The sequence below is a fragment of the Falco biarmicus genome, chromosome 6 (genome assembly GCF_023638135.1).
Source record: "Falco biarmicus isolate bFalBia1 chromosome 6, bFalBia1.pri, whole genome shotgun sequence".
Classification (NCBI taxonomy): domain Eukaryota; kingdom Metazoa; phylum Chordata; class Aves; order Falconiformes; family Falconidae; genus Falco; species Falco biarmicus.
In genome coordinates this window covers 73,499,369-73,526,826 of record NC_079293.1, presented here as the reverse complement: position 1 = coordinate 73,526,826, position 27,458 = coordinate 73,499,369, and the positions used below count along the sequence as shown (strand labels likewise).

Here is a 27,458-nt window from a genome sequence, read left to right as displayed (position 1 = left end):
TGGCGCTTCCCTGGTGCGAGCGCGTCTCGGCCAATGGATGCCCCGCCGGCCCACCGAGCGATGGGACGAGCGGGTTGATTGGCGGAGGGGCGGGGCGGAGGCGGCACCACCCGGCTCTCGTTAAGCACCGGGCGGGTGGAGGGGGGGGGGGGGCGGCGGGCGCAGGGCGGCGGCGGCGGGGGGGGATGAGCGCGGCCCCCATGGAGCTGCTGAGGAAATGGCTGGGCCACCCGGAGGATATCTACAACCTCCTGCGGTTCAAGATGGGCGGCTACCGTGCCATCATGCCGCGGATCGACCCGGTGAGCAGGATGGGATACGGGGCCGGGGGGGATGCGCTTCGCTATCTCCGCCGATGCCCAGAGCGGGGGAGGAGGGGGTTGGCATCTCGCTGCGCGGCTGCGGCGTTGCCATAGGTGAGCGTTGCAGGGCCGCGCACCGGCTGGGCTGTGTGCGCCTTGCACGGGCTCGGTGCATCCCATGCGTTGCACCGACCCGGCGGGCATTGCACCGGCTTCGAGTTTCCCGGGTGTTGCGCGGGGCCGGTACCCTGCGTGCATTGCACGGGCTTGGTGCTTTGCACTGGCCCCAGGTTTCCCACGCGTTGCACAGGACCAGTGCTTTACGCTGATGCAGTTCGCAGCGTGCATTGCACCGGCTCCGGGCGTTGCAGGATCCCGCTGTCACCGGCTCCGAGCGGTGCATCATCGTGATGCTTCCCGTGCATGGCACTGACGCAGGGTATTGCACGGCCCGGGCGTTTTGCACCGGTGTCGCGCATCCCACGTATTGCACGGCCCGGGCGCTTCGCCTGCATTGCACCCGGTTGCACGGCCTGGGTGCTTCGCACCGGCTTTATGCTTACGTCTTCATTGCACGGCCTCAAGTATCACACCAACCCGGTGCCTCGCACCGGCTTCAGGTTGTCGGTGCATCGCTTGGGGCCGGTACCCTGCGTGCATCGCACCAGCCTCGAGTGATGCAGCGGTCCGGTGCTTTGCATGCATTGCACGGCCCGGGTGCTTTGGACCGGCTTCAGGCTTTCCATGCATCGCTCAGAGCCGGTACCCTACGTGCATCGCACCGGCCCCGAGTAACTCGGGGGCCCGGTGCTTTGCTTGCATCGCAGCGGTCCCGTGCATTGCACGGCCGGGGTGCTTCGCAGCGGCTTGATGCTTCCAGTGCCTTGCACGACTCCGGACACCGCACCAGCTTCATTCAGTGCTTTGCTCTTTCCATGCATTGCTCGGGGTAATTGCTCGGGGCTGGTACCATGTGTGCATGGCAGCGGCCCCGAGCCCTGCAGGGGCGCGGTGTTTTGCATGCATCGCACCGGCTCCGTGCATTGCACGGCCCGGGTGCTTTGCACCGGCTTCAGACTGTCGGTGCATTGTTCGGAGCCGGTGCCCTGCGTGCATCGCACCGGCTCCGTGCCCGGCAGGGCCGCGGCGCTCGGCCGGGACGGGCGCCGAGTGGGTTAAGGGGGCGGGCAGGCTGGGGGGGGGGGGGGCGGAGCGGCCGCAGCCCCCCGCCGCCGCGCCCCCATGGCGGCTAGCTCCAAAGCCGTGGCCCTCCTCAAGCGGACTCTGGCCCTGTCACCGCCGCGGGGTCCCCCCCGGGCGCTGGGGCGGCTGCGGGGCGGCGGCCGGCGGGCGCAGCAGCAGCGCGGTGCCCCCGCGCCCCCCCCGGCCCCGCCGCTGCCCGCCGCCCGCCTCCAGCCGCCCCCCCGGCGCCCCGCTCTGCCCGCAGGACTCGCTGGGATGTGGCCTCCGCACCTGCTACCGCTACCTCAACCAGACCAGCCGCAGCTTCGCCGCCGTCATCCAGGCCCTGGACGGAGAGTTGCGGTGAGCGGAAGGTGGGGGGTGGCTGGGAGGGGGCGGGTGCAGTGTCCCCCCCCCCCCGCTGGGGTTCCCCGGGAGGTGGTGGCTGCAAGGCCCCCCCTGACACCATGGCTCCCCGGGAGGTGGTGGGTGCAAAGCCCCCCCCGGCGCTGGGGCTCCCCGGGAAGTGGTGGGTGCAAGGCCCCCCTTGCACAGGGTCTCCCCGGCAGAGCCAGCCGGGCGGTGGTCTGTGCAGTTTCCCCCTATGCCATGTTCCTTCAGCTGAGCTGCTGGAAACGCTTCCCCTTCCACCCCTGTGCAAGCAGATCATGGGGGTCCAGGGCTGGGCTGGCCGGGAGAGCCGCCATCCAGCCCCACCCCCTGCAGCTGGACGTGGGGTTTCCCACGTCCCAGCTGGCTGTCACGCATGATTCCCCCCCCCACCCCCCAGCTGGGTTCCTGGGCCCAGCAGGCCTGGGGACGGGCACCAGCAGACGGTTTAAACTCGTTGCTTGGCCGTGTGCTGTTTATGACACCCTGGGAATGTGTCCCCGCGGTGCCAAGGCTGGCGCCGGCCTTCACGCTGGCTGGAGGGACGTGGCTGTGCCAGTGGGAGGAGGTGAGCAAAAACCCTGGGGCTAACCGAGGGTCTGCACGCTGCCTGGAAGCAGCTGCCTCAAAATCTATGTGGGCACGGGGAGGGGGGGGGTGACGGACTTGCTGCACAACTCATTTTTTTGCCATACAAATTTTGCTGACCCATGCAGGAAAGTTTCAGCTGGTCATAATTATTGCTGTTGTACCAGAGGACGCAAAGCTCAGCTGGCCTGTGGCCTCATGCATATGTGTGTATATATATATATATATATAAAATGTGCTTTATATAAATGCCTTATATTCACACAGTAGTAACTGATTTCAGTGTGTAGATCTCTCAAGTTAATCCCAGAATGGGTTAATCATCAAAATTATGGGTTTGTATAAATTGTACTGAATGTGTCTAATGCTGCGGTTGCAACTCCGCTGAGCAGTTGCGGGCGCCAGCCTGAACACTGGGTTATTTTTTGGGTTTCTGAGCCCTAATTTGGCATTTCGGATGGTGCCCCAGAGTTGTCCATTGATTATGAAATGGTGTCTGCAGCCTGTTTTGACAGGAAAGGCAAAGGAATTCAGGATTTTGGCTGGGGCTGAGTGGAAAGGTACAAGTGGGGCCAAGAATTAAACTTTTTTTTCCCCATGCTCGGTGTATATTACATAATGTAGAAATTAAGAAAAAAAAAAAAGAGCCAACCAATAAAACACCTTGAAACCTGTTAGCAGTGTCGGTATGTGGTGTGCTTGCCTTGATCATCCTGCAGTTATCTTTCTCGTCTGTCTTTTCTGTTCTTTAATTCTTGAATTGCGGCTTGCTGGGATCAGGAAGGCTCCCTCCCCTCAGGGCACAGAAGCTTCTGCGTGGCATCCTGAAAAAGCTGTTGCCAGATCTTTGCAACGTATGGCTGTGTGAGGGCTGCTGCTGAACTGCAGCTGGCTCTGTAGTGGAGCAGAAGGAACTAATTTTCAAAGTGTAGTAGCTCTGCTGAAGAGTTCAGGGACAAAAGAGGGAAATGCAAAACAGGCAGAATATAGAAACAGGCAGAGCAGCAAGCTTAACGAAGGAATTGATTTTGCTGGATTGTGTCAAAGAAGTGCTTTTGTTGATGTTATCTCCGTTAGGGGGTTAAACTGAACCTCTCTGGTTATGGACTACTTAATATTTGCCTCTGTGCTTGCTGGTTGAAGGAGCTGGTGGTAGGATTCAACACTGAAACAACCGTGTCATGCTGAGAAATGCAGCACTGCCTGGGGTCTGCTTCCAAGCACGCTGTCCTTTGCCACAGCCCAGTCCCCTGCCCTGCTGCAGCTTTGTTTGCAACTTCTGTAGAGTGAAATCTCCTTGTTTGAAGGCTGGGGAAGCGTGAAGCTCTTGCTCCGTGGTTCACATCCCTACCCTGGGGAGAGTTTCCATGCATCCCCCAAGGACTGTAGGAAAACAGAGAACTTCTGGATGAGCGCTTGGAGTGGTGCTTCCTGCACCAGGATATTTATTGGTAGTTGAGCTAAAATGTTTCATTCCTTCTTGCTTATGTTTTTTGGCCCCATAAACCGTGTGTTTTGCTGGCGAGGGCCCTGCCCAGCCCATTGCTCCATGATTAGGGTGTTTTCTTAGACGGTGGGAGGCTCAAAACTGCAGCTTCATCAGCAGCTGAGCCAACATCCTAGCTGGTGGTGGTGGAGAGGAGTGGTGAGCCAACATCCTAGCTCAGGGTGGTGGAGTGATGAGCCAACATCGTTGCTCGTGGTGGTGGAGAGGAGGAAGGGGATGCTCCTGCCTTCCCCTGCTGCCAGCCCCAGGGTCCTGCCTGTCCCTGGGACCCTTTGGGATCCATTCCTGTAGGTTCCGCTGCTTTGTGGGGCTGGCAGAGGGTGAATGGTGGCAAGGAGAAGGGAGACCTCCTCCCCTGGGAAGGGGGGAGCTGTGCCTGGGACAGGGCTGGAGCTTGAGCCCTGAGATGAAACCAGGCTCGCCCTTCGGAAGTGAGTGCTTCCGTTGTATAAAGTGGAGGTACTGCCAGAGTGTCCTCTTGCCAGCTTTGCTGCATGGGTTTTCTGGTGAAGACTGGCTTTGGTTGGCCCCTGCCATCCCCATGGATCTCAAGTTGGAGCCCCGCTGGGAGCATGGTGCCTGGGAACCCTGCAGAGAAATGGGGAGCTGCAGGCAGACCACGTTCACTATGTAATTGTTTTTATTTTATGTTTCATAGAATCATAGAATGGTTTGGGTTGCAAGGGACCCTTAAAGGCCAGGCCCCCTGCAATAAGCAGGGACATCTTCAACTAGATCAGGTTTCTCAGAGCCCTGTCTAGCCTGACCATGAATGTTTCTGGGGATGGGGCATCTACCACCTCTTCGGGCAACCTGTGCCACCGTCTCGCCACCCTCACTGTAAAAAATTTCTTCCTTTGATTTGCCCGAAGCACCACAGAGCTAAGCTCAGTGTATGATGCAAACTAGGGATGCAGTTAAGGTTTGGATGCAGAAGTGGGGTTAAATAAGTATTTTAATTATGCTGGGCTCTGGACTTGTTGCTAGCTCTTCCCTTGGGACAGTGTCAATGTGAGACATGCTTCTGAGATGGCATTTCAGGTTCTGCTCCACCTTTCTTGGTTGCTGCGGGTGGAAGTTGCTGCTGAGAAGGGAGCAGGGAGTCCTGGGCACTTGCATCGTGTCAGATAAACCTTTGCAACCCAGTTGAAATGGAAAAAACTCAGTCTTGTGAAGGAACAGGAGGGCATGAAGAGAGCTGCTCATGAGCACTCAGATGTGTGGTTTGGTGGATGTGTTAAATACCCTTCAGTTAAGCTAAAAATGCAAAATTTAACAGTATTGGCCCTAAGAACCAGTCAGTTTTCCCTGGCAACTTAATCAGCGCTTGCACATTGTCATCTTGGGAGAGCAACACTTTTGCCTAGTGATTAGCATTTAAGCAGTCCAAGCTGTTCTTCATTTGTTAAACAATTAATAAATGCATCATCCTGTTGACGCATCACTGCTTATCATTGCATTATAACTGCATTATCAATGCTAATCATTTAGCACTTGGGGATTGTTTTATGTAAATCCTGGAGCTGGAGCCAGTATTTCTTGCCATCAGGGCTGTTATTGCTCCACATGCAGAAATACAGAGCCTGGGTGGCGAAGGCAGGGGCGGTAGGGCCAGGGAGTGGCTCTCCAGCAGCTTCCCACTGGGGTGCTGGGACACCTGGGCTGGCTCCAGTGTCTTGTGCACGGAGATAGAAAATACGGGGTGGTTTTGGCTCTAAGCTGTGAGTCTTAATGTTCCTGTTGCACAGTGCGGCACCCCCTTACACCCCCCTCCCACCAAATAGGATGAAAGTGTGCTGGGTGCAGAGTATGGGAAACGCTAGGAAAAGTACACCTGCGTTTTTTCCCCTTCCCTGTTTTGTATTTGCTTTTTCCGATGAACTGACCTCAGGCTCTGTCCTCTGGGTCCTGGCGAGCGCTGGCTTTGCTTGCATGGTTGAATCTTGCTTGCGGGGTTGGACCTGGCAGGGACCTGTCCTACCCGGGGAGACCTTACAGGCCTGTCCCTTCCCCAGTACGCATCTTAGCCAAAAGCCATGCCATAGTTCTCCACATGAAGGAAAAAACCTGGGTTTTCTAACCCAGCTCAGGCATGCCACAGCTTTTGCAGCAGTCAGCCCGTAGGGACTGTGTGCCAAGGCACCTCTGTTGCTCAGAGTGGAGGTTCAAGGAGATGATGAGCAATGTAGGTAGGTGGGAAGTGCTGCTCTTGGTGCTTTCCATCCCTAACCTGCTCCTGTGACCCTGGGATTCTGAGCAGCATGTTTCTAATTCATTTATGTTCCTGCACTGTGGGGGACAGCCACAGTCCCCAGGTGAGGGCTGGGGAAGCTGGCACCCTGAATCTAGTTGAAGATGTCCCAGCTCATTGCAGGGGACTTGGACAAGATGACCTTTAATGATCCCTTCCCATGCAAACCATTCTGTGATTTGATGGAGGAGGGATTATTGCATGTGGGCATCCCTTGACCAAAGCTGGTTTCCAAACTAGGAGATGCTAGGGTACAACAGTGGGAGCCGGGAAGGTGTCCACATCACTGCGTTCTTCTGCTCAATGACTGAAGTATTTTATTACTTGAAATGTGAAAGTGAGTTGTGCTGGAAGTGCTCACATCCTCCAAAGGCACCAATGACCTGGCAGTGCCAGTGTGTGCCATGTTGAGCATGCAGTGCGTCTGCCAAAGGCTGTGCGGTTCATCTTGGCTGTTTGTCCTGCCTAATAGGCAATCCTGAGTAAGGGATTTTTGTTTTTTCTTCCTCCCCACTCCCAGACATGCCGTCTGTATATTCTACCTAGTTCTCCGTGCCCTGGACACTATAGAGGATGATATGAGCATCAGCTTAGATATAAAGGTCCCGATGCTGCATGAGTTTCACTCCTATCTTTATCAACCAGAGTGGAAATACATGGAGAGCAAGGAGAAGGACCGGCAGGTGCTGGAAGACTTCCCAACGGTAAGGCATCCATCTTCTTGCTTCAGCTGCCTTGTGTCACCTTTGTGTGCATGGTTGTCTTTCCATGTACACCTGCCTGTGCCTGCTGAGCTCGCTGAGTCCCTGGTGTGCCCATAGCTCTTTCAAAGAGCTCCATCACCTGCACGTGGGGCTGATGCAGAGCTGGGGGGAGAAACCCAGACATTGTGCAACTCTCTGTATGAGCCAGAGATGATCTGTCTGTGGAAAAGTTCCAGCTCTAAAAAGTGGCTTTTTGCCTCCGCTGTTGGAAGAGTAGGTGACAGTTGCCTTGTGGACAGCGGTTTTGGATTTGTTGTCGAACACTGTGCATTGCCTGGCTTGAGTGTCCTGTGATCCCTAACAGGGTAGGGAGAGGAGGAAAGCTTGTCTGGCCATCCGGCTTGTGGATAGGCTAGCATTTGCAGTGGTCCTGCAGGATGTGCCCTAGAGCTACAGGAGTCTCTGTGCAGATCTTTAACATGCTTATGAGATATAAAGCTCCCCTGGGTGTTGGTAACAATATTGCCCAAAGTCTTATTGCTCTAAGGATCCATCTAAAAGGAAGCCACAGAGAGTCTGCATCTCCACTAGCAAGCTGAAGCAGTATCAGAGCCTGTTCTTTGACCTGGAGGCAGATTGAGAAAGTCTGGCCATGTCCAAGCCATTACACTCTCTCAGCGTGCTGAACAGCATGGTTGCATCGCAGACTGTCCTTGGGAAGTGTTTTCTGACCCACGCGACTTCCCAAGCACTGCCTGGGGATTGCTTGGGGTCAGAAGCACGTCAGGGACCATGCTGCTTGGAGGTAGCTGCAGGGGACTGAGTCCGTACTTGATATTTAAGCTACTGGTGCAGATGTAGCTGTAGGGCCTTGACTTTGTGCTGAAGGTGCTCAGGATGGCAGGCAGCAGAGCTGAAACGATGATGCTCATCCTCAGCTCCTGCCAGGTTTCAGCCCCAGCAGAAGCGGTGGGGTGGTGGAGCTTTGCTGCGCCGAGATGCAGCATCTCCCAGTGCCATGTGAACCCACAGAGTAGAAAGAGGAATCTGTCTGGCCAGTCACCCTAGAGGGGATGGACCATTAAGCCTCCAGCCCAGGGAGATGCTGTGGCTGGAAGGCAAGGCTGGGCTCTGCTGGGTGGGATACAGATGTCTGGTTTTGGTGAGGGCCAAGGAGCGGCCCTCGGTGAATGCTGGAGTTTTGCTGATGCTTGTGTTGATCAGTAATAACTGGGTTTATTATAAGTTCTGTTTAAGAGAAAGTATAATAATTAGTGAGGAGCATTTCATTTCTGAGGAAGTTCTATTTTGTTCAGCTTCTTAACATTTTAAATTTTTTGTACCCTTACCAGGCTTTCCCCAGCAGCAGGAATAGGGTGATTGTTTGGAAAACTGAGATGTATTGTAAATTTTGATGCTCAGCATTGGGATAACAGTGGCTGTGCCCTACCTAGGAGGGAGATGCACTATAGGGCGTGACTGTGTCAGAGGATTTTTGATGTATAATGATAGAGAGATAGCAGGTGTGTAAATGACTTGGTACTTTAGAAGAGCTTTTGAGAAGGTGTTTATGGCACTTAGTTGTTCTCTCTTGGTTATTCACTGGGGCAATCTGAGCTCATGTTCAGGTATGGTTTTAATAATATTTGGCAGAGGTGTACTTGCAAGTCGTGCTTCTCTGGGTAGTGGATTGAAGCCATTGAGACAGAAGCAGAGTCGATATGCTTATGTTATAGACAGAGTGAGGCACAGGGCAAGGACGTGCCACCAGCCGTGGATAGAGTCAGGAGGAGAGCCTGGGTCTGCAGTGGTGCCTGAGCAGCAGTTGTTCAGACCGCTGTCCTTATCAGACGCACACCCTGGGCTGGCTGCAGTTACCCACTGGTGGAGAATAAAGCTTAGTGCAATAAAATGTGGTGCTCCACAGTTCTGGGAAGGGGAGGGATGCACTTTTAAATTTCTTTTCACTGTGAAAAGGGATTGAGTCACTGCATCATGTTATTGGACATGCAGAAGAAAGATTTCACACTTTCTCTGTTGCTTGATGCCTTTCCAGTTGTGCAAAGAGTGTCCTGCAAAGCCAGAGCTGGAGAGGGCTCAGGGGATCAGGACACCAGAAGCCTCCTTGGTCTTTTCCCATGGTTGAAATAATGGAGTGCTCTCACAAATTACAAAAAAACCCAACCCAGCTCTGTGTACCAAGCATAGCTAGTTTTGTCCTGTAGCTCCCAAACGATACTAGCCCAAGGCCACAGAGCCTTCCCAAAGATACTGCTGTGTCTGATCTCTTGCCAGAGACCCTACATAGTGTTAGACTGAGAACACACTGAGCCTCTCCTGTAAGGGCCTTGAAACAACTCTGGTTGTTGGAGTTGTCCTAGGTCTCCAGCCAAGGCAGCATAAGAGCCTGGTAAACAGTCTTTTTCTGATTTCTTAATAAATGTGGAGCTCTGCTGGTTTTTCCTGACTTTGTTTCCTCCCCCACCCGCTCCATGTTCATTTGTGCTGCAGATCTCCATGGAGTTCAGGAACCTGTCAAAGGTCTACCAGGATGTGATTTCAGATATTTGCCACAAGATGGGCATTGGGATGGCAGAGTTCTTGGAGAAGAAGGTGGATTCTCAGCATGAGTGGGATAAGGTAAGTCAGCCCAGACTGAACGTGAGTAGAGTCCACCTTGTCTCTGGGGAAAGAGGAGATGGAGCATCCCTGTGGGCAGAGGGTTCAGTTGGGTGAGGGAGGCTGTGTGGGATTGGGAAGGCTTTAAGAGACTGCTGGCCCTGTGGTTAACAGGAGGACAGTGCAGATTGTGGTTGTTGCCTACCAGCACGTGTTTTGGGTCACCCATCATGTCCACTGTTCCCCCGTGGGCAGTTCATTCAGCTGCTGGAGGCAGAGTGGCAGCTTGGTGGGACATCCTTGGTAAGGTGTTTGCTGGCCATGGGAAAGCTGAGACATTCTAGGGAGGGCAATGAGAACTTGCAGAAAATGCACTGTCAATTACTTCTGAGCATCATTTTTTCAGAACTTGCTGTGGGAAATAGGCAGCATTTTGTAACAACTGTTCCTTTTATCTTGGTTTTTTCTGTCCCTTCCTTTCTCGGTGCCTCACAGTATTGTCACTACGTTGCTGGGCTGGTGGGGATTGGCCTTTCCCGTCTCTTCTCTGCATCAGAGCTAGAAGATCCTATCGTTGGGCAGGACACAGAGCTGGCAAACTCCATGGGCCTTTTCCTGCAGAAAACCAACATAATCCGTGACTATCTGGAGGACCAGCTGGAGGGAAGGGAGTTCTGGCCCAGAGAGGTGAGGGAAAGCACTGCCTTGGGGTGAGTGTTTCTGCTGTTCTTCTTTGGGAAATGCGCTAGGACTGAAGGTGCTGCTGTCGCTGCTCCAATACAGTGAGTTGCATCCTCTCATTAGAAGGGTTCCTGCTGGAATTCCCTTTGAAATCCTCAAAGCCAGGTTTTTTCCCACTGTTTGTTGGTGTCCCTTGACAGTCTTTCATATTCTGTCCAAGACCTATAATGGATGGAGCCAACCATCCATGCTTCCCAGGACACCTGCCTTGGGAATGCATTAAAGGGTGCACAGCAGAAAGGGCACAGCTAAAATTGCATTATCTCTCATGTCCCTGTAGATCAAAGTTAATAGGAGAGACATGGTCGTCTGCTTTAATTTTACTGAAACCCTACAGTAAAGCTGTGCTGTGTGAGATCACTACTGTTGGCTGTACATCTTCTTGATAGTAACATTTCTTGTAGTGACAGCCGGCTGACAAGTTCCACATCTATCTACAGCTGTCTGGGTACAGATGTGGGGACAAGGTGATGTCTCCCCACACCACCAAGAATTTATTGAGCAGCTTTTCCTTTCCCCCTCTCTGTTAGGTTGTTAGGAATGAGGGAGAATAAGCCTGTGTGAGATGAGGGTACCTAGTTGGTTCCCAAAGGCAGGATTCAGCTCTGCCTGTGCCTGACAGATGTTTGTCTGCTCTTCTTCAGGCTCTCCAAGAATTTTTCTCTCCCTTTTCCACGTGGCTCACCTGTCTCAAGAGTATTTCTTGACGTGAGCCCGATGTGTGACTCACCTTTTCCTTGCTGTAGCTAGAGAAGATGGGAGATGAGTTGCATCTTTCTTCTTTACAATCCCTTTGTATATACAAAGGCCACTGTCATATCTCTGCAGCCTGCCCGCCCTTCTTTTCTTTAGCCTAGTAAGCCTCAATCCTTCAAGGCTTTTGTGGGTCTCTGGCGGTTCTTGTTGCTCTCCCAGACCTCAGACTGTTAGTGATGTCTCTCTTAAGGCATGCATGTGCCCTCCAACTTGTGAGTCGTTATCTTGATGTTTAGGTTTGGAGCAGATACGCAAAGAAGCTCTCAGATCTTGCCAAACCAGAGAACATTGATATGGCTGTCCAGTGTCTGAATGAGCTCATCACCAATGCCCTCCACCATGTCCCTGATGTCCTCACATACTTATCCCGCCTGAGAAACCAGAGTGTCTTTAACTTCTGTGCTATCCCCCAGGTGAGTTATGTTTTTAAGTGGTTCTTCATCATCTGCAGCCCAGCTGATGAGACATTGGAAGTGAAGGAGGTTATTTATCATGTTGGTATTAGCTGGTTTTACTCTTCATCTCTTCTATCTCTTCTTTCTGTCCTTGTACCTACGATTTCTGCTGCTGGTGAGATTGTGGCTCCACTCCAGAATGTCTTGCCATTGATTTCACTAGGGCCAAGGTTACTCCTTTGACAAGCTCCCCACAGTGCGGTAAGGGCTCTTCATGTTTCTCCTTAGGTGATGGCTATTGCCACGTTGGCTGCTTGCTATAACAACAAGCAGGTTTTCAGGGGTGTAGTGAAGATCCGGAAGGGACAAGCCGTCACTCTCATGATGGATGCCACAAACATACAAGCTGTCAAAGCCATCATGTACCAGTATGTGGAAGAGGTAAGTTGAACAGTTTGCTTTGAGTACTCTCTGGCTGGTCCCATCGTCGCTCCTGGTGTGGGATTGAGAAGACATGTAAATCTGTTAATCCTTTCCTAGGAATCCTAGGATTCAAGGAATGTTAGGATTCCCAGAATCCTAGTTGGTTCAGTGCTGGCACTGGTTTTGGCCTGGACCAGGCTGGGTGCTTGATGGGTTCCCTTGAACGTACCCTTGGTCTGTGCCTGTGTTGAGGGGTAGAGACTGAAGTCCTGCCATCCTTCTGGTGGAAGGACTTCAGTGGAAGGACTTCAGAAGGGAATCAGGGCTTCACCTGGGCTGGGCAGGCACAGGGGACCTTCCCCACAGCACACTTCTGAACAGGCGCCATCGTCTCCCCATGGGCAGCGCCGGCAAGCAGTCTTGTTTTCTCTGTGTCTGTAGTTGCAGCTGGCAGCATGATGTGGTGGTGGTTTCCTTGTGCTGTGTGGCCAACAGTAGTAAGAGCAGCTCTTCACAGGTGGTTAAAGCAGTGGGACTCCCAGCTTCAGGGTACAGTGGAGGTTAAGACTTCATGTGGTGGAACAACTGGTGGATGGTTTCACGGGGGGTAAAAAAACCCAACCCCAAACTCAAATCCAGTGAGGGCTGTTAAATAAAAAGACATTACTTCTGCACCAGGGAGACCCTTTAGTTATTAGAGCTCCCTTTGCGGGCTGGCCAACCCCATGGCAAGGGACAGTGACACACCTCAGCACCTTAGTCCAGAAGAGGCTCTCTGTGCACACTTCCTGAAGAACCGTGCAGACAAGTATCCCAAAAGCCATGGGGTTTGCAGACCACGAAGAGAAAAACCCAAAGACCATGGTGTTATGTGATGGAGGGTGGCAGTCACACCAGCTGCTGGTCACCACTGGGGTATCCTCACTGGTTTGAAGTGGGATGTAGCGCAGCGGCAGTGGGTGAGGGCTGGGGGCAAGAACCGCTGGTCCCAGCAGCACCACCTGTGGTTGAGGGATTGTGTCTGCGGTTGCGTGGTCCATCTGCCATCGCGGGGTGCCCTCAAGAGGCTGCTTGGCTTAGTGCAGTGCTCAAGGGAAGCAGGCCCTGGCCCCATCCAGGCATCCCTTGCAGCTGGTTCTTGCTCCATGGCAGTCCACCACTGAGGTTGCTCTTGAGGATGTGGTGGCCCTTAAGGCTTCCTCTTGCACCTGTTTGTCCCCTTAACCTTGAGCAGGAACCATAACTACTCCTTCTTCCCTCCCCAGATCTACCAGAAGATCCCAAGCACTGACCCGTCATCCAACAAGACACAGCAGGTCATCGCCTCCATCCGTGCCATGAGCTTGCCCGGCAGCCCCATGGCATCACGCCACCACTACTCCCCCATCTACCTGTCATGCGCCATGCTTCTGGCCGCCCTGAGCTGGCAGTACCTGAGCACCATCTCCAAGGCCACCGAGGAGTACGTCCAGGCAGGCGAGAACTGATGGCCAGCGGGCGGGCGGGGGGAGAGATGGTTGGCAGATGGGCAGTGGAGGCAGGAGACTCCTCGCCCCCTGCCGCTGGGGATGGCCAGGCACCCGAGGTGCCGCAGGGCCTGGGCCAGTGATGAGGATGGGATGCTGGTGATGAGGATGGGATGCTGGCGATGAGGATGGGATGCTGGTGAGCTGCAGCCCCAGGGCAATGGTGTGGCATTGCCAGACTCCGCTCCTCACCACCCTTGCCATCTGCTTGGATCGTTACAAACACTAATTGGAGTCTTACTGTTTGGAGTTGATTTTTTTTTTTTCCCTGTCCTGTTGGACAGTTTATGTGAATTATTTTTTTTTTTGTTAGGATGGTTTTAAATAGAAACTCCAGTTGCCTCTTTTCTTGCTTGAGATTTGAGACACATTTCCAGCTCAGAGCTGAGCAAAACCTTCTGGGTTTTGCCTCCCTTTCTTAGGCAGCCTCTTCTTCATTGCCTCTGGTGCCTGCTCCACACTGGAAGGATTGCTGCTTCAGCCAGGAGAGGAACATGCTTCCTTATTCAGGGAAAAAGCTCTGGCCACCTTCTGGTCCTCAGCCCAGGCTGGCTGAGACATCCTGCAGCCTGGAAACAGGCAGAGGCAATCACATTTCTGTTGTGCTGAAGGAGGCTGCTAGGCTTGACACAAGCCCTTTTAATGTTCAGTTCATAGGAGGTGGGATGCTCTCTCGACTTTAATGCACCCCCTGCTGAAAGCAGCCTGTTGCAGATCCCTGCCCTCCAGCACATGGCACCCTGTACTTGCAGAGCTTCATGCTTTCAGGGCTGGGAGGTGATTAAAATGAGAAGGGCTGCCGCATGGCCCTGAGCTAATCACCCCGTACCCGACCCAGGGTCTGGGCTCTGCACCACTTCTTCAGCCCAAGGGGGTGGGTGGCCATGGCAGGGCAGCACCACTGCAGCAGCGCCAGGTGCCTCTGCAAGGCCAGGAGAGCAAGGGTTTGCACCGTGCTGTCCCTCACGTGGTGCTTCTTGGGGGGCCTTGGCGTGTTGGTCACCCTGAAAAGGCAGCAGGGTGGGCTGGGAAGGCTTGAGCCACCGAGGGGGTGGCCAGGGCAGGTTTCCCTGGCCTACTTAGCTCCAGCTTGGGATGACACTTCGGGTTAGACTGACGTGCAAGCTGGAAGAGGTTTCTACTGTGCTAGACTTAACTTCAAGAGGAAACAACGCAGTAAAGGGAAGTCCTGTTTTGTTGGGGTGGGTATTTGTTTTCAGGGTCCCCACCCGCCCCTCCTCCAATGGTGCTTTTGCCTTTGCGAAGGGAAGGTCAGCCCATCTCCTGGTACGGGACAGAGCTGTCTGCCAGGTGCAGTTTGGTGGCCTTTGCAAGGCAAAGCCCCTGCAGCCAGGCTGTTACTGGAAGAAGGACCCCTACTCCACAAGTACCAATGTAGATAGTTTTAAGCTGTTGTTCAAAAGAAACTTGCGGTAGCTCTCTTTGTGCAGCTTCCTGTCTTGTTGAAATTAAAAGTTTTCTTTGGGGGGAAAAAAGAAAAAAGTGTTTGGTATGTTTATTTTTTTGTTAGCTGTCATTTCTTTTACACCAGTAATTCCTCACTATGCCCCAAGATATGAGCCCTCAGCTCAGATGAAATGCAGATGCGTCCTTGCCGCCACTCAGGGCATCACAGTAAAGCGCTGCGTGCCAGGCCTAAAAGAATTGTAACCAGGGTGAGAAAGAGCTAAAGGTTGGTAAATAAATTTTTAATGGCCCTTGCACTGCAGGCAGCAGGAGTGGTGGCACAGCCGGGGGCTGCAGGTGCCTTGGTACATCCGTCTCACCACGCACCCTCCATGCCAGCGTGCAGAGGTGCTGGGGGCAGCCCTGGCTGCACCCTCGCCCATGTTGAAGCACGTTCCCCTGACCAGTGGGCAATGCCCAGGGGCTGCTCAGGAGGCAGCACAAGCTGCAGGCAGTGGCTGCATCCATGCTGGCACCAGTACAGCCAGAGGGCAGGGCTGGGACTGACCACGCTGGCATGACAGAAGGGTCTCGCCTGGTTTCCACAATGCAGGGAACAGGAGAATGGTTTGAGGGGGTCTAAAGTCAACCAAGGGCCAGGAGACAAAGACATCGGAGAAATCATTTATTGGCACAGTTGTTCCAATCACATACACCACAGCTCTGTCTCACTGGTGTCTGAGTAAGCAGAGGTAAGGGGCTATTTTAAAGTGCAAGGGAGAGCCTGCTTCGCACATTTCAGGCATGTAGCCTCAGCTCAGCAATATACTTTGTGCTTTAAAATAATAATAAAAAAAAGCTCTTTTGCTATATTAGTGTTGACAAATCACGATTCCTCCTACATGGCTATTACATCTGCCCCCAGTAACAAAAATAAGGGGTTTTGTTCTTAATGCCTGTGGCTGAAGAAAAAAAAAAGGTTCAATTGTGTGCAATTTAGTGAGATACCTCCAAGCATCTGCATGAGCTCCCTGCAGCAAACATGGGGAACATCCCTCATCTCTGGTCAGTGTTCAGCACCCGCAGTCCCAAAGCATCACACCAATTTTGGGTGCAGCACCCCCACTGAGGTGTGACCTGCTGCACACCAACCTGCCCAGCCATGGCTGAAGGGTGGTTTGCTCTTTTCAGTGTGCTCCTAGATGCTTGCAAGACATTGGATCCAAGGCTCATGGACCTCCAGCCAGGCCCTTCCCTAGGATCGATAACCTCAAACTACAGCAGGAAAAAAAAAAACCCTAAACAAACAGCTGACGAACAAGTGGTTTAAAAAGCAGCCAAATGGATGGAGCAGAGCAAGCTACGCACAAAGGGCTTGTTGCGGGCAGGAAGGGGCCTTAACACAGCTCCAGGCAGAGCCAGCCCCTCATCAAGTTTGTCAGTATTTTGTCATTAATAGGTCTAAATTTAGCCAATTCAAGGCACACGCTAACATATCGGGCACTAACAGACCAACCCAGCCAGGGGTACGCAAATCACCCCCACTATGGTTTCCCAGCAGGGTCCATCTCCACTGCCCCACCACATCCCTAGTACCAGCAAAACTACTGCTTCCTACCCTCCCGGTAACAGACCGGTCTGGAAAGGGTGCAGGCTAACCAACTGCCATGGTGCAAGAGGCCAGCAAGCCCTCCAGCAGTCCTTTGAGCATGGAATGCCCCACAGCTGTGACTCACCAGGAGCAGAGGGCTTGCAGGGAGCAGTTTCACTTCCAGCTCCGCCATACCATTAAAAAAAATAAAACATAAAAAGCTTTAATAAAGTAACCTCAACTACAGTCTCTTAGGAGAAAGGGGCTCTGCACCCAATCTGCTACCAGTTAAAAGCATTGGGGGCTCAGGATTATTTGTGGTTTGATCAAGGTTACATCTTCTTCCAGTATTGCTCCGTGCTGGGGATGCCAGCCACAATCTCAGACTCGATGCCACAGTGGTCCTCTCCTCGAAGGATTTTGAAGAAGCCTGGAAGCACAGCAAGAACAAAAATCAACCTCCCCATCGCACCAAGGAGAATGGGGAGGGGGTTCCCTCTGGCAGCCCCCAGGGGTACCTCACCATTGTCTCCCCAGTCGGTGTTCCAGGAGTTGGCAGCCAGCCAGTATGGAGTACCATTGTCCACCCCCCAGCCCAGGATCCGGATTGCATGGCCTCCAACCTGCTCGCCAGACACGTGCTGGTAGACACCTGCAAGGCAACAAGTCAACACATCAACAGGCGCTGTGTCTCCACACTTCAGAGCGCTGACAGCTCATGAGACGTTTGATATCAAAACTCAGAGACCAGCCGAGAAGGTGGCTTTGGTTAAATGCGGACCTGAAGCTTAGTGTAGAGTCTGGAGGAAGGACTGATGCCAAGCATCAGCTCAACATGAAGGACACCTAGAGACGCTCAGCAAGGGGCCCAAATACAGCACATACCAAGCAGTTCCAAACAGGGAATTAGGGTCCACACCAGGAGAGCCATCTGCCAGGAGTTTACCTACAATACCAGCTGCTGTTCTCAGCTGCAGTTCTGGGGGTTCCCCATTGGGGCTTCCTCCCTGAGCCAGTCCGGAGCAGAAACCAATGGATACAGGAGATGGTATCTCCCCACGTTCTTGCAACACCAGATACTCAAGCGTGAACTTGAAGTCTCCTTTCAGACTTGAGTAGCAGGACAAGGGCCACAAAAGACAGACCTATGGATGAAGCAGGGAACGGGGCTCCCTACAGCCTCAGTGCTGATGCTCACCAGACTTGTACATCAGGAAGTCCTCGTAGACAATAAAGGCTCCTTCCACTGGGCCATTCTTGTAGATCTCAGCCATGATTTCCTTCTCACTGTGAGGGACACCATAAGATGTGATGCCTGGGGAGGAAAAAAGTCCCACCATTAATACAGCATTGTCAGGCCACATGGGTCTTGGGACTTGCAGAGACTGCTCAGCATGTCCGTGCAAGAGGCCTTCTCCACTTAAAGGTTAAATTCAAACTCTAAGGTTCCAGAGGCACCGACACAGACAGGCAGGAAAAGTGGGCTCCAACCATCCTCTTCCAGAGGAAATGATTTAACCTGAGTCCTATTCCGTACCCGCAGACCTACTTCAGACAGCTTCACTGGGTATTTTTCTCCTTACACACCCTCACTTCCAAAAAACCCCAAACTACTCAAGGCTAAGACAAATCTCCAAGAAGCAGCCAGGTTATCCTACATGTATAGGGCTGGCTACCACTAAGGAATAAGGAGGTGACTTTGACAGCGTAATCCCACAGGGCTCAGCACCATGCCCTTCAACCCAGGCACGTGCACCACGAGGACTCAAGTCAGTTCCCGTCCCTGCCCCGCCCCAACTCAGCTGGGTCTCAGCAAATACAAACTGTGCATCTGCCAGGCTTATCTTTCCTCCAGGACCACCCATCCCGAGGGCACGAAAATAACCACCATAAACCAGTTTAGGATGAGGTCCAACCCTGCCAAGCCCACCAAGCTACCACTAGGAGCAGCTCTGGAGCTGCTGTGCACTGAGCGGTGTTGGAGGCCACCTCCCTTACCGTAGTGCTTGTCCTCCTTGTATGAGGGCGAGTAGCCTGGTTCGCAGTGCCGGCTGCACCTGGGGGTTTCTCCCCCCTCCCCAGTGCACGGTGGCCGGGAGCCGTTGACATGGTGCTCACAGGGTGGGATGGAGTAGGGACGGCAGCCTGTTGAGGACAGAGGCAGCATGAACCGGCTGTCCCCAAGCACCCCTGTCTATCAGCCATGCTGGAGGAAGTACCATATGCTCCAAGAATGGGCACAACCTTTCTGACCCCAAAACCCCACATATCATGGGGTGCAAGCAAGAGCAGGTCCGTCACAGCCAGATGGCCAATCCTTGCATTGGCAATGAGTTTCCTTCTGGACCTGCTTCCCGCCATCTCCCCTCTTGACAAGGTGATGGAAAAGATGAAAACATGAACCAACTTATGGCCACACTAGGAGGAAGCAGAGGTTTCCAGTCTAGAAGTTGCTTTTTGACGGGGAAACACGCCAGGAAGACTCCTGCCCTCATCCAAAGTGTATTGAACTGGTCCAAAACCACCACCACCAAAATATTCACAGCCTGATTCATTCCTGCTACGGAAGCAGGTGCCTTGTGGGGTTGTTAAGTCAGGCTACTGTGCTCCCTTCCTGGATGGGTCTCCTGACTCTAGGTGGTCTTCAGGGGCCCTTGTCCTAAAGGGGTGACCAAAAGGAGCCATGGGGACAGGAGCAGCCAGCTGGGATAGCAGAAGTGTTTGAGCAGAGATCTGAAGGAAGGAGCAGCCACAAGGATGCAGACCAGAAGAGAAGCACCCTGAAGGACATGAAGCTGTAACAGAGATGCTCCTCTTTGCTTTCATAAGGGTACTGACCAGGACTTACCCACATGGGAATCATAGAGACCCCCAGACACGAGGCCCCTCTCTGTCCAGTACCTCCATGCGCCAGAGGGGTAACCACCATTGCACCTGAAGAAAGAAGCAGCAGTTCCAGCTCCAGCCTTCCCCCCTTTTGGGAGAAGAGGGGAAACGGAGCCATCATGGGATGGCTGAAGGGAAGCGTTCAGCATGTTGAACCTTTTTAAGCCTGTCCCTGCCTTCCCCAGGATTTCTAGGCCTCGAGACATCAAAGCCTCAGGGCAAGAAGGAGCTAAGAGCATCCATGCCTCCAAATCCCAAAGCAGTGGTGCTTCACCAGGTCCCTGGTCAGCCTCTGCCACCAGAGGCAGCAAAAGCCACACAACTTGGAGACACACACACCCCTACGCCCCCACCCCCCACCCCCATCCCCCACACCCATCCGCTCTCAACAACTGCAAAAGCCACAGGCAAAATTTGGCTTGTGCCTGAAAACCAAGGCATTGGGGCTATTAAAAGATCCTTCCTTTGGCTTAGGCTGCCGGCGACTCTGCATGGGAAAGCATCGTTATCTGCTTGCCCTCCATCCACCAGCCATCATCATCCACTGCTGCTGGGGCAAGACGTGGCCCTCAGGGACTTTCAGTCCACGCAGACAACTTTCTGTTCCCACCTAACCCCAGCAACTACAGCATAAACCACTGGTGGGGCTTCCTGTTCATTAGGGAGACTAGGAAAATGGGGCTGAAATGGTCAGCATCTTCAGGTTGTGGCCCCACTCCTCCCACCCACCTTTTAAGCGCACGAGAACCCAGAGCAGCTCACCCCATGCCGCACTCGAAGCCGCAGCATGACAGCAAGTCCTCCGCTGAGACCTCCACGCTCACCTTGGCGTTTGTGTGAACGCAGATTCTGTCTGAAATTGCTTCGACGGCACCAAAAGCCTGCAGGCAGCCCCAAAAACCCAAGGGAAGACCATTAGAGCCAGCCACGGGAGAGAAACCAGGCAAACTTCTGGCAATGAGTGCAGCAAGCACAAGCCTGGCTGGGAGAAGCCCACCCAGAAGAAGCTCAGACACTGCAGGACTTCCCGTGCCCCACCACCCCATTTATGTAATTCAGTCGCAAACTCAACAGCATGTTTTTGGTCCAGCAAACTCTGCATTGGCAGGACCTTAAGCCACCCATGCTCTTACCCAGCAAGAACCACAAGAGCCTTGGTCTCTTATCTCGTTGATGGTAGGACAGTTAGGCCACTGCGTCCGGGAGTCAAAGTTATCAGGCAGCTCCATATCTGCAGCAAAATCTACCCTGCAAGCGAGAACATAGAAGTCCTGTTATAGGAACACCAGAGTAACAGGACTGGGTGCACAAGACTCTCCAACCTCCTCTGAAGGTGATCTGGAGGATAAGGGCTCTTGTTTGCTTACTGAAGTAGAATAAATACTTCAAGTCCTCAAACCAGGTAGGCAGCTCTACCAACGTTTTAAGTTTCAAGGAGTACAAATTACGTTATTGGTCAAGTATCTGGCATGACAGAGGATGGATGTTCCCCCCACACATGCATCTGTGCTTAATTCCATGCAAGATGTCCAACAAGCTGCACCCAGGGGAACCCTGCTCACATCTCCTCTGCCAGGTGAGATCCTCACCCACTCCAGACACACCAGGAGCATCCACACAAACTTTTACAGGGCCTTCATCTCCTTCTCCTGGCACTCACCTCTCAGGGAGCTTGGGCCCGCCCAGGAAGGTGCCGCAGAGCTTCTTCACGTAGCTCATGTCAGTGTTGCGGAAGTTGTGCCCTGCCTGGGAAGAGACACAGAGAAATAGGACATGACTCTTCACAGCCACCAAGTGCACTGCTGGGACCAGCTCCAGATCTCCCTCAAACCCAACCAGTGCCTGACCCTTGCTATAAAACCCAGGGGCCAAAGACCAAGCTACCTACAGACACAGAACACCTCCCTTTCCAGGATCAGTGCATCATGACCCATAATCTATGGTCCAGCTCTAGGCTTTGGTCACAGCAGCCTGGCCAAGGAGGGTTTGGCCAGTCACCAATACAGCTTGACACGTGCTGCTTGTTTCCAGCCTTCCACAGAGTCTTCTCCTCTTAGCATTGCTCCTACTCTTCAAATTGATCAGTGCTCTGCTCCAAAGAGGAGAAGCTCCACAGGTACTGCCACCACAAGAATCCCTGACAGCACCAACTCACCTAGGACAAGGCTGGTTTGAATGCAACCACCGTGGTGAGACTCCCAAATCTTGGCTCTTGAGTCCCACAGAGAGACTGTTGAGCGATGCATCCCAGAAAAAAAAAAACCAAAAACCACCACAAAAAAACCCGGAACTTACCTTCCAAGTGGTATTGAGCTTGTTTATGTGGTTGACCAGGTCGTTGGAGAGAGGAGGGTAGTAAGGAATGCTGCGAGCATTGGCGAAGGCCACCAGGGCACACAGGATGGACACGGATGGCCACATTTTGGCTACAGAACAGGACACTCCACCTGCAGCCAGATATGGGCATCATTGGAAACCTTCCCAAGGCAGGCTCAGACTGCGAGCAAGGGCTTGGCAGAAGGACCGTCACAGTAACACGTGGGATGACAAACCACGTGGCTGCACGCAGTCTCTCCCAATCCCGATTTACTCCAAAGGTCAGGAGAGACACAGTACAGGACTCATAAACCCCCTCCTCCAGCTCAGAAGAAATCAGACAAGGCAACCCTGTTTCTTTACCACTGCAGGATTAGTAGCTGCAGGAAAATACCTTTTGAAGCAGATCCAAGGGATTTGGAGGGTATTAAAAGCTATGTTTACTTCCACAAAAACGGAGAATAAGGACTAGGACAAAGAATAAGTGACACCCCGCCTCCATGGCAAATGGCCGGCAGGACTGCAGGCCCGGGGACCGGCTAGCCCCTGCCCTAGTGCAGTCCTCTTCCCTTTGAAGGGATCATTCTAAACCACATTTTTGGACTTTATGGCCTCATTTTGGCTAGCCCGTTGCCCTGGGGACCTGACTGGGGTCACAGCCCTGGGGCAGGGACCCCCCCTGCCCATGCTGAGTGGGGTCTGCATGCACCGGGAGCTGCCCACAGCTGCTGCCTGCGCTCCCCTCCCACGGGGGCTTTTCATGGCAGAGGCTCTGAAGCCACATCCCTTCGCACAGGGCACCAGGAAAGTCCCATTCTGTGGAACAGAAACACAGGGGAAATCCAGGAGCACCTCAAGGGTGGGCCACAGCCTCTGGAATGCATCATCCAGCCCAGAGATCCTTGAATTTAACCCCCAATGCCAGCAGCCGCTGCTTCCTCCTCGCTGCTTCCTCCTCATCCCCACGCCTGACTCAGATGCACAGCAAGGCCACCAGCTGCTTGATCTCTGCAAACACACCAGGGCACCCTTCTCCTCCTGAAAAGCCCCCCAGCTCCCCTTCCACCACTGCCACGTCCATCCTGATGAGCTCCAAGCCTGGTGAGCGACCCAAGACCTCAGATACTCCACTACAGCCTGGACAGCAGAGATATTCAGGCTTTAATTCCTACTCATCTGAGCGAGCTGAACATGTCATCGCCTTTGCAAGCCTGGGCTTAAACCCTTCTGGGCAAATACGCCCCAGCAGCCGGGCAGGCAGCTCTTGCCAGCAGCTCCTCATCCCTGTGGCACCAGAGCTTACCGAGCTGCCGCAGGGGATGGGGAGACACACACGCATCTCCATGCAGCCTGCCTCCACCCACTCGCAGCCAAGTTTAGCCTTTACAGAGAAGAAAACCCAGCAGGAGTGTCCTACTTTCTGCCAGCGACAAGCCCAGGCAGCTGCAGCTAACTGTATAAAGGGGCTTGGTTTTTTTCCTTTCCCCCTCCTCCTTCCACCATTTATTTATTTCTCCCCCCACTCTGCGCTTTCAGCAGGATGCTCAGCCCAAAAGCCAGTTGAGTTTCAGCAGCACATGGGTCCTCCTACCCCTAAATCTCACCTCTTCAAAAGGGTTTCATATGTATTTGCATACTTGGAAGCTTCTCGTGGATAAGGGACTCGCTAGCATTGCTGGTGTCCCCACCATGCTCCACTGCTTATGCAGCAGGAAGCAGGTTACACTCAGAAAAATAAATATATATTTCTAAGGCTACTGTGATTTTTTACCTTGTGCCCCTTCAACATGGCCACAGAAGCCTGCAGGTGGCCAGCCTGTGCTGAAGCACCTTGTCTAATGAAAAAATCTTAGAAAAACCCGAAACACCAACAAAACAAAAATCACAAACAAACAAACAAAAAACCTGAAAAACTTCTGTACTCCCTGCAGGCAATTTCCTACTTTCTGTAGCACAGAAGGGAGGCATTTCTGAGGCCTGAAGCCACCTGATACACTTTTGTTTTCAGCAGGATGCTTGTCAATTCGCTGACATGCTGAACCCCATGCTGCAAAGCCTCCTGCATCACACTGCTGCTTGTGCCAAGCTCTTGATGGACGGACACAGGAGATCTCACAGCTTCAGGTTACCAGGACCACACCAGCTGCAGACTGCAAGCTCTGGGCAACCCGAGACCAACATGAAAAAAGATATGAGGAGGTTTCCCCTCCAACGGGTGCTCGCCTTTTAAGCTCTGCACGCCATGGCTGGCTGCCAGCAGACCCAGCAGAAACAGAGAGACCTCACCCAGCACAACTCAAAACACCCGGGGAGCCAGTCGGGTTTTCCAGCTAACGAGCCTCTTGCCAAGTCTCCTACAGGCACGAAGCCTCCCCACGGGCCACGGGAGAGCTGGGGTGGTTCAGCCTGGAGAACAGAAGGCTCTGGGGTGACCTTACTGCAGCCTTTCGTTACCTAAAGGGGGCTTGTAAAAAAAATGGGGATGGATTTTTTAGTAGGGCCTGTAGTGATTGGACAAGGCGGAATGGTTTTCAACTGGAAGAGGGGCGATACAGACTAGATATAAGGAAGAAATTCCTGATAATGAGGGTGGTGAGACACTGGCAGAGGTTGCCCAGAGAGGCGGTAGATGCCCCTTCCCTGGGACCACTCAAGGCCAAGTTGGACGGGGCTGAGCAATCTCATCTACTTGAAGATGTCCCTGCAGGGGGGTTGGACTAGACTGGCCTTTAACCTCCCATCCCAAACCTTTCTGTGATTCTATGAAGTCTCCTGTGGCCACAGCGTCTCAGCGGGGAGCTGATGCTCTCAGCTGGATGGCACAGAGCTTCCCAAGATCTGGGTGGAGAAGGAAGGGGAAATCCTTCATCTCATATGATTTCTTCCTCCCTACCCACCCACACCCCCAGCTTGAGCAAGCCCCCAGTGTACTGTAAATCTATCTGTAGAGAACGTAGGCATGGGACTCACAGGCCAACGTCCACCGACAGCAAGTCACATGCAGCCAGAGACAAAGCAGCCCCAGAGGCAATGCAGCAAGTTAAGAAAAAGCTGCTGGTTTCCACCATCACCCCCTTTTCCCCACAGATACTAGCAGCAAGACACTTCCTATGTCAGTGTTATCACGTGTGTTTCCCCCACCACCGCTATCTCCTCCACACACACCTTCCCCTCCCCACACCCACAGCTGTTTTAAATGTCACCAAAAGAGCAGCACCAAAACCAAACTTGCGTAACACCTGCTGCATCCAACAGAGATCTGCTCTTCTTTCCGCACAGTGAACAGGCCAGGGGAGTTTCTCCAGCACCCCCAGGAGAACCCTTCCCTTTGCACCCCCCATGCCTCTGGAGGTCCCTTGCAGCTTCAGCATGACCCTGGCAAAGGCTGTTGTCATGGGTCACATCCCACTACAGCTTAGTAGCTTGGAAACAGAAGCAAAGCATGGCTGTCGGACTTTAAGACACTGCAGCTTTGCCCCAGTGAATTCTCCAGATGGCAGGAGGATGCTTGAGGCTTGCAAAGAGCCCACCCAAGCTGCTGCACCTCCTACAGGGCTGCAGACCTGGGAGCTGAAAACAAGTTCCCTGCCCCCTGCTTTGGGATGCAAAGTAGCTGGGGTAATGCAATTTCTTGAAGGATGAGCAAGAAGGAACTGCAGAAAGCTGCTATCTATCCATCAGTACAGCTGACCCTGGGCAAGACTGGCAATTCAGCCGGCTTGGTTGCTTAAAAAGAGGACATTTGGGCCACTTGAGTGCAGCCCTTGAGCCCCCCCCCCCCCTCCAGCCAGTGAAGAGGAAGCACTGAGACTGCAGACCCTCCAACACGAGCTGCTCAGAGCAGCTGCAGCCTGCAAGAGAGAGGAGCACCTGAAGCGAGATGGCCATGGCTGGTGCTGCACCACCCACCCGCACTCCCTCTTCACTGCAGCTCTGCCTGCAGGGACACAGGGAGGAGGGAAGGTGACATCACCCAGATGCCTTCTCCATCCCTCCCGACGAAGAGATCTTGGACTCAGCTGCAGTTCCCTGCCTGCTTTCCCAGGGATGGAGCTCCAACTATTTGGACCACATTATGCCGGGGATCAGCAGGGTCCCACAGCCTCCTCCCAGCCAGCACCCAAGGGAGATGCAGAGTGCCGGCAACACCAAAGCCCTCTGTGGTTCACCGCTGCGGAGTCCCACCACGAAGACTTTCTTCACATCACCCAGAAATCAAAGCTCACAACACCCATTTAGCTGGGCATTTCTTTGCACAGTCAAAACCAGCCAACCCAAACCCCAAACAGGCTAGTCAAAGCCCAGCTCAAATGACTCAGTTCAGGCAGGTCAGGCCATGAGATAAGTCACAGCCCTGAAGCACCTCAGCTCCTCCAGTGTCTGGGCCAAACCCCTCCAGGCACAGAGGCACCCCCACACCCTTTTCCAAGGCTTTAAGGATGATCACGGCTGTCCCCACCCCCACAGCTACAACACCCCCACCCCTGCAGGGTCAGAGGTACTCAGCAAAGCTCAAGTCATGTGTCCTCCTTCAGCAAGCAGCCCTTTACCGAAACCCAGCTTTGTCCTTTGTTCTGGCTGCCAGTATTTGTGTGTGACTCTAAGCCACAATAAAGCAAGCCTACAAACAACACCATCCAGCTCAGCTGGCTGCGCTGCCAGGTTAGCTTGGGCACACCAAACTCATGGCCTGGTGACTTCATTACAGCTATTGCTGCATTATCAAAGCTTGATTTTTTTGTCTTAAAAGAAGAAAAAGCATGAGTCACTCTGCCCCATACCCATTCCTTTCCAGGAAAGCCGAATCGCTAGCAGATTAGGTATCTGACAAAATAAATACAGCCTGAGGCAAGTTGTGGTGCTCGCATCTACAGCTTATGTTCACAGAAAGCGCAAGATTCCTCCCAAATGGAGCTGCACTTAAATTTTTTTTTCTTCCTCTCTCCCTCTCTCCTCCTTACAGGCCCATCCATAAACCTGAGTCTTGCACAAGCCCTCAGCTGCTGTAGCAGACACCCCGCAACCCCAACTTTGCAGCCTGGGGGTAAACACAAGAAGGAGGCGATCTTTGCTGCATCCTGCCTGCAGCGCAGCCTGGGCCGATCCACGGTGTGCCAGATGGGTGCAAGGCAGCACCCACCTAGAGCCGTCTCCAAGCTGTGGTCCTGGTGCCAGACCCAAGCTCGGCCGCACATCACGGGATGTTCCCAGAAGCACTTCAGTGGGTGCCAAACCGGCCTCCTTTGCGTCAGGGCTGGGACTGAGGTTTGGTTGGGGTTTTTTTCCCTATCTTCATTACAAAAACAAGAGTCCCTCCCTCCTCCCGACATTTTTACAAGGTTTGCTGGTTTTGAGGCGCACTGAGGGTTAATGGCATTTTCCCTGCAACAAACCTCACCCCTGAGCTGCAGAGCATCCCTCCTGGATCCGCCACGGCCAAAAATACCCTGAAACGCCGCTGGGAAACTGGGGAGACGCTGCTGCCCCCCCAAGGGCCGCTCCGCAACATCCCCCGGGCGCGGGGCTCGCCCCGCTCCGCTGCTCCCCGCCCCACGGAGGCAGTGGATGGGGATACCCCATCCCTGCCCCCCCCGCCTGTCCCCCGCGCGGCGCGGCATCCCTACCCCTTACCTGCCCCCGCCGCAGCGCCCGCACCCCCGCCCCGCCGCGCGCCTTATGCCCGGCCCGGCTCGGCCCCCGCCGGGTCCCCCCGCCCCCCCCCGGGCCCCCCCCCCCGCCGGGTCCCCCCGCGCCCCCGCCGGGTCTCACCGCCCCGCACGGCGCCGCGCTCCCTCGGCGGCCGCGGAAGGGGCAGCTCCCGGCGGCTGAGTCACCCCGGCCCGCCCCCAGCGTGACTGCATCCTGCCCGCAGCC

General features: G+C 53.7%; 2 protein-coding genes across 6 annotated transcripts; one reads left to right on the top strand and one right to left on the bottom strand.

Moving 5' to 3' along the window:
- The first annotated feature begins 125 nt into the window (after positions 1-125).
- On the top strand, positions 126-13,731 carry FDFT1 (farnesyl-diphosphate farnesyltransferase 1). Of its 2 annotated transcripts, XM_056343464.1 has the most exons (8): positions 126-302; positions 1,750-1,847; positions 6,741-6,924; positions 9,436-9,564; positions 10,039-10,230; positions 11,277-11,453; positions 11,724-11,876; positions 13,124-13,731. In XM_056343464.1, exons 1-8 carry the CDS (start codon positions 186-188, stop codon positions 13,343-13,345), a joined length of 1,272 nt encoding a protein of 423 aa, XP_056199439.1. In that variant the 5' UTR covers positions 126-185; the 3' UTR covers positions 13,346-13,731. The 2 variants fall into 2 exon arrangements, with proteins under 2 accessions (XP_056199439.1, XP_056199440.1); XM_056343465.1 differs by lacking the exons at positions 126-302; positions 1,750-1,847 and adding an exon at positions 1,899-2,442.
- Positions 13,732-15,463: 1,732 nt separating this feature from the next.
- On the bottom strand, positions 15,464-27,452 carry CTSB (cathepsin B). 4 transcript variants are annotated; one of them, XM_056343480.1, is made up of 10 exons: positions 27,354-27,452; positions 21,564-21,715; positions 20,929-21,014; positions 20,402-20,516; positions 20,031-20,149; positions 19,231-19,316; positions 18,381-18,527; positions 17,581-17,697; positions 16,906-17,034; positions 15,464-16,812 (listed from the first exon to the last, which is right to left on the bottom strand). In XM_056343480.1, exons 2-10 carry the CDS (start codon positions 21,687-21,689, stop codon positions 16,715-16,717), a joined length of 1,023 nt encoding a protein of 340 aa, XP_056199455.1. In that variant the 5' UTR covers positions 21,690-21,715; positions 27,354-27,452; the 3' UTR covers positions 15,464-16,714. The 4 variants fall into 4 exon arrangements, with proteins under 4 accessions (XP_056199455.1, XP_056199456.1, XP_056199457.1 ...); XM_056343481.1 differs by lacking the exon at positions 27,354-27,452 and adding an exon at positions 27,216-27,235; XM_056343482.1 differs by lacking the exon at positions 27,354-27,452 and adding an exon at positions 26,983-27,004.
- Between the last annotated feature and the right edge of the window lie 6 nt (positions 27,453-27,458).

Excerpts from the sequence above, each read along its gene's own strand:
- CTSB (XM_056343480.1), bottom strand. The coding sequence starts at position 21,689 with ATGTGGCCATCCGTGTCCATCCTGTGTGCCCTGGTGGCCTTCGCCAAT. Across the intron at positions 20,517-20,928 it reads GGGCCCAAGCTCCCTGAGAG|GGTAGATTTTGCTGCAGATA; the intron begins GTGAGTGCCAGG and ends TCTCGCTTGCAG. Across the intron at positions 18,528-19,230 it reads TCTCTATGATTCCCATGTGG|GCTGCCGTCCCTACTCCATC; the intron begins GTAAGTCCTGGT and ends TGTCCTCAACAG.
- FDFT1 (XM_056343464.1), top strand. The coding sequence starts at position 186 with ATGAGCGCGGCCCCCATGGAGCTGCTGAGGAAATGGCTGGGCCACCCG. Across the intron at positions 6,925-9,435 it reads TGCTGGAAGACTTCCCAACG|ATCTCCATGGAGTTCAGGAA; the intron begins GTAAGGCATCCA and ends TTTGTGCTGCAG. Across the intron at positions 11,877-13,123 it reads TGTACCAGTATGTGGAAGAG|ATCTACCAGAAGATCCCAAG; the intron begins GTAAGTTGAACA and ends TTCCCTCCCCAG.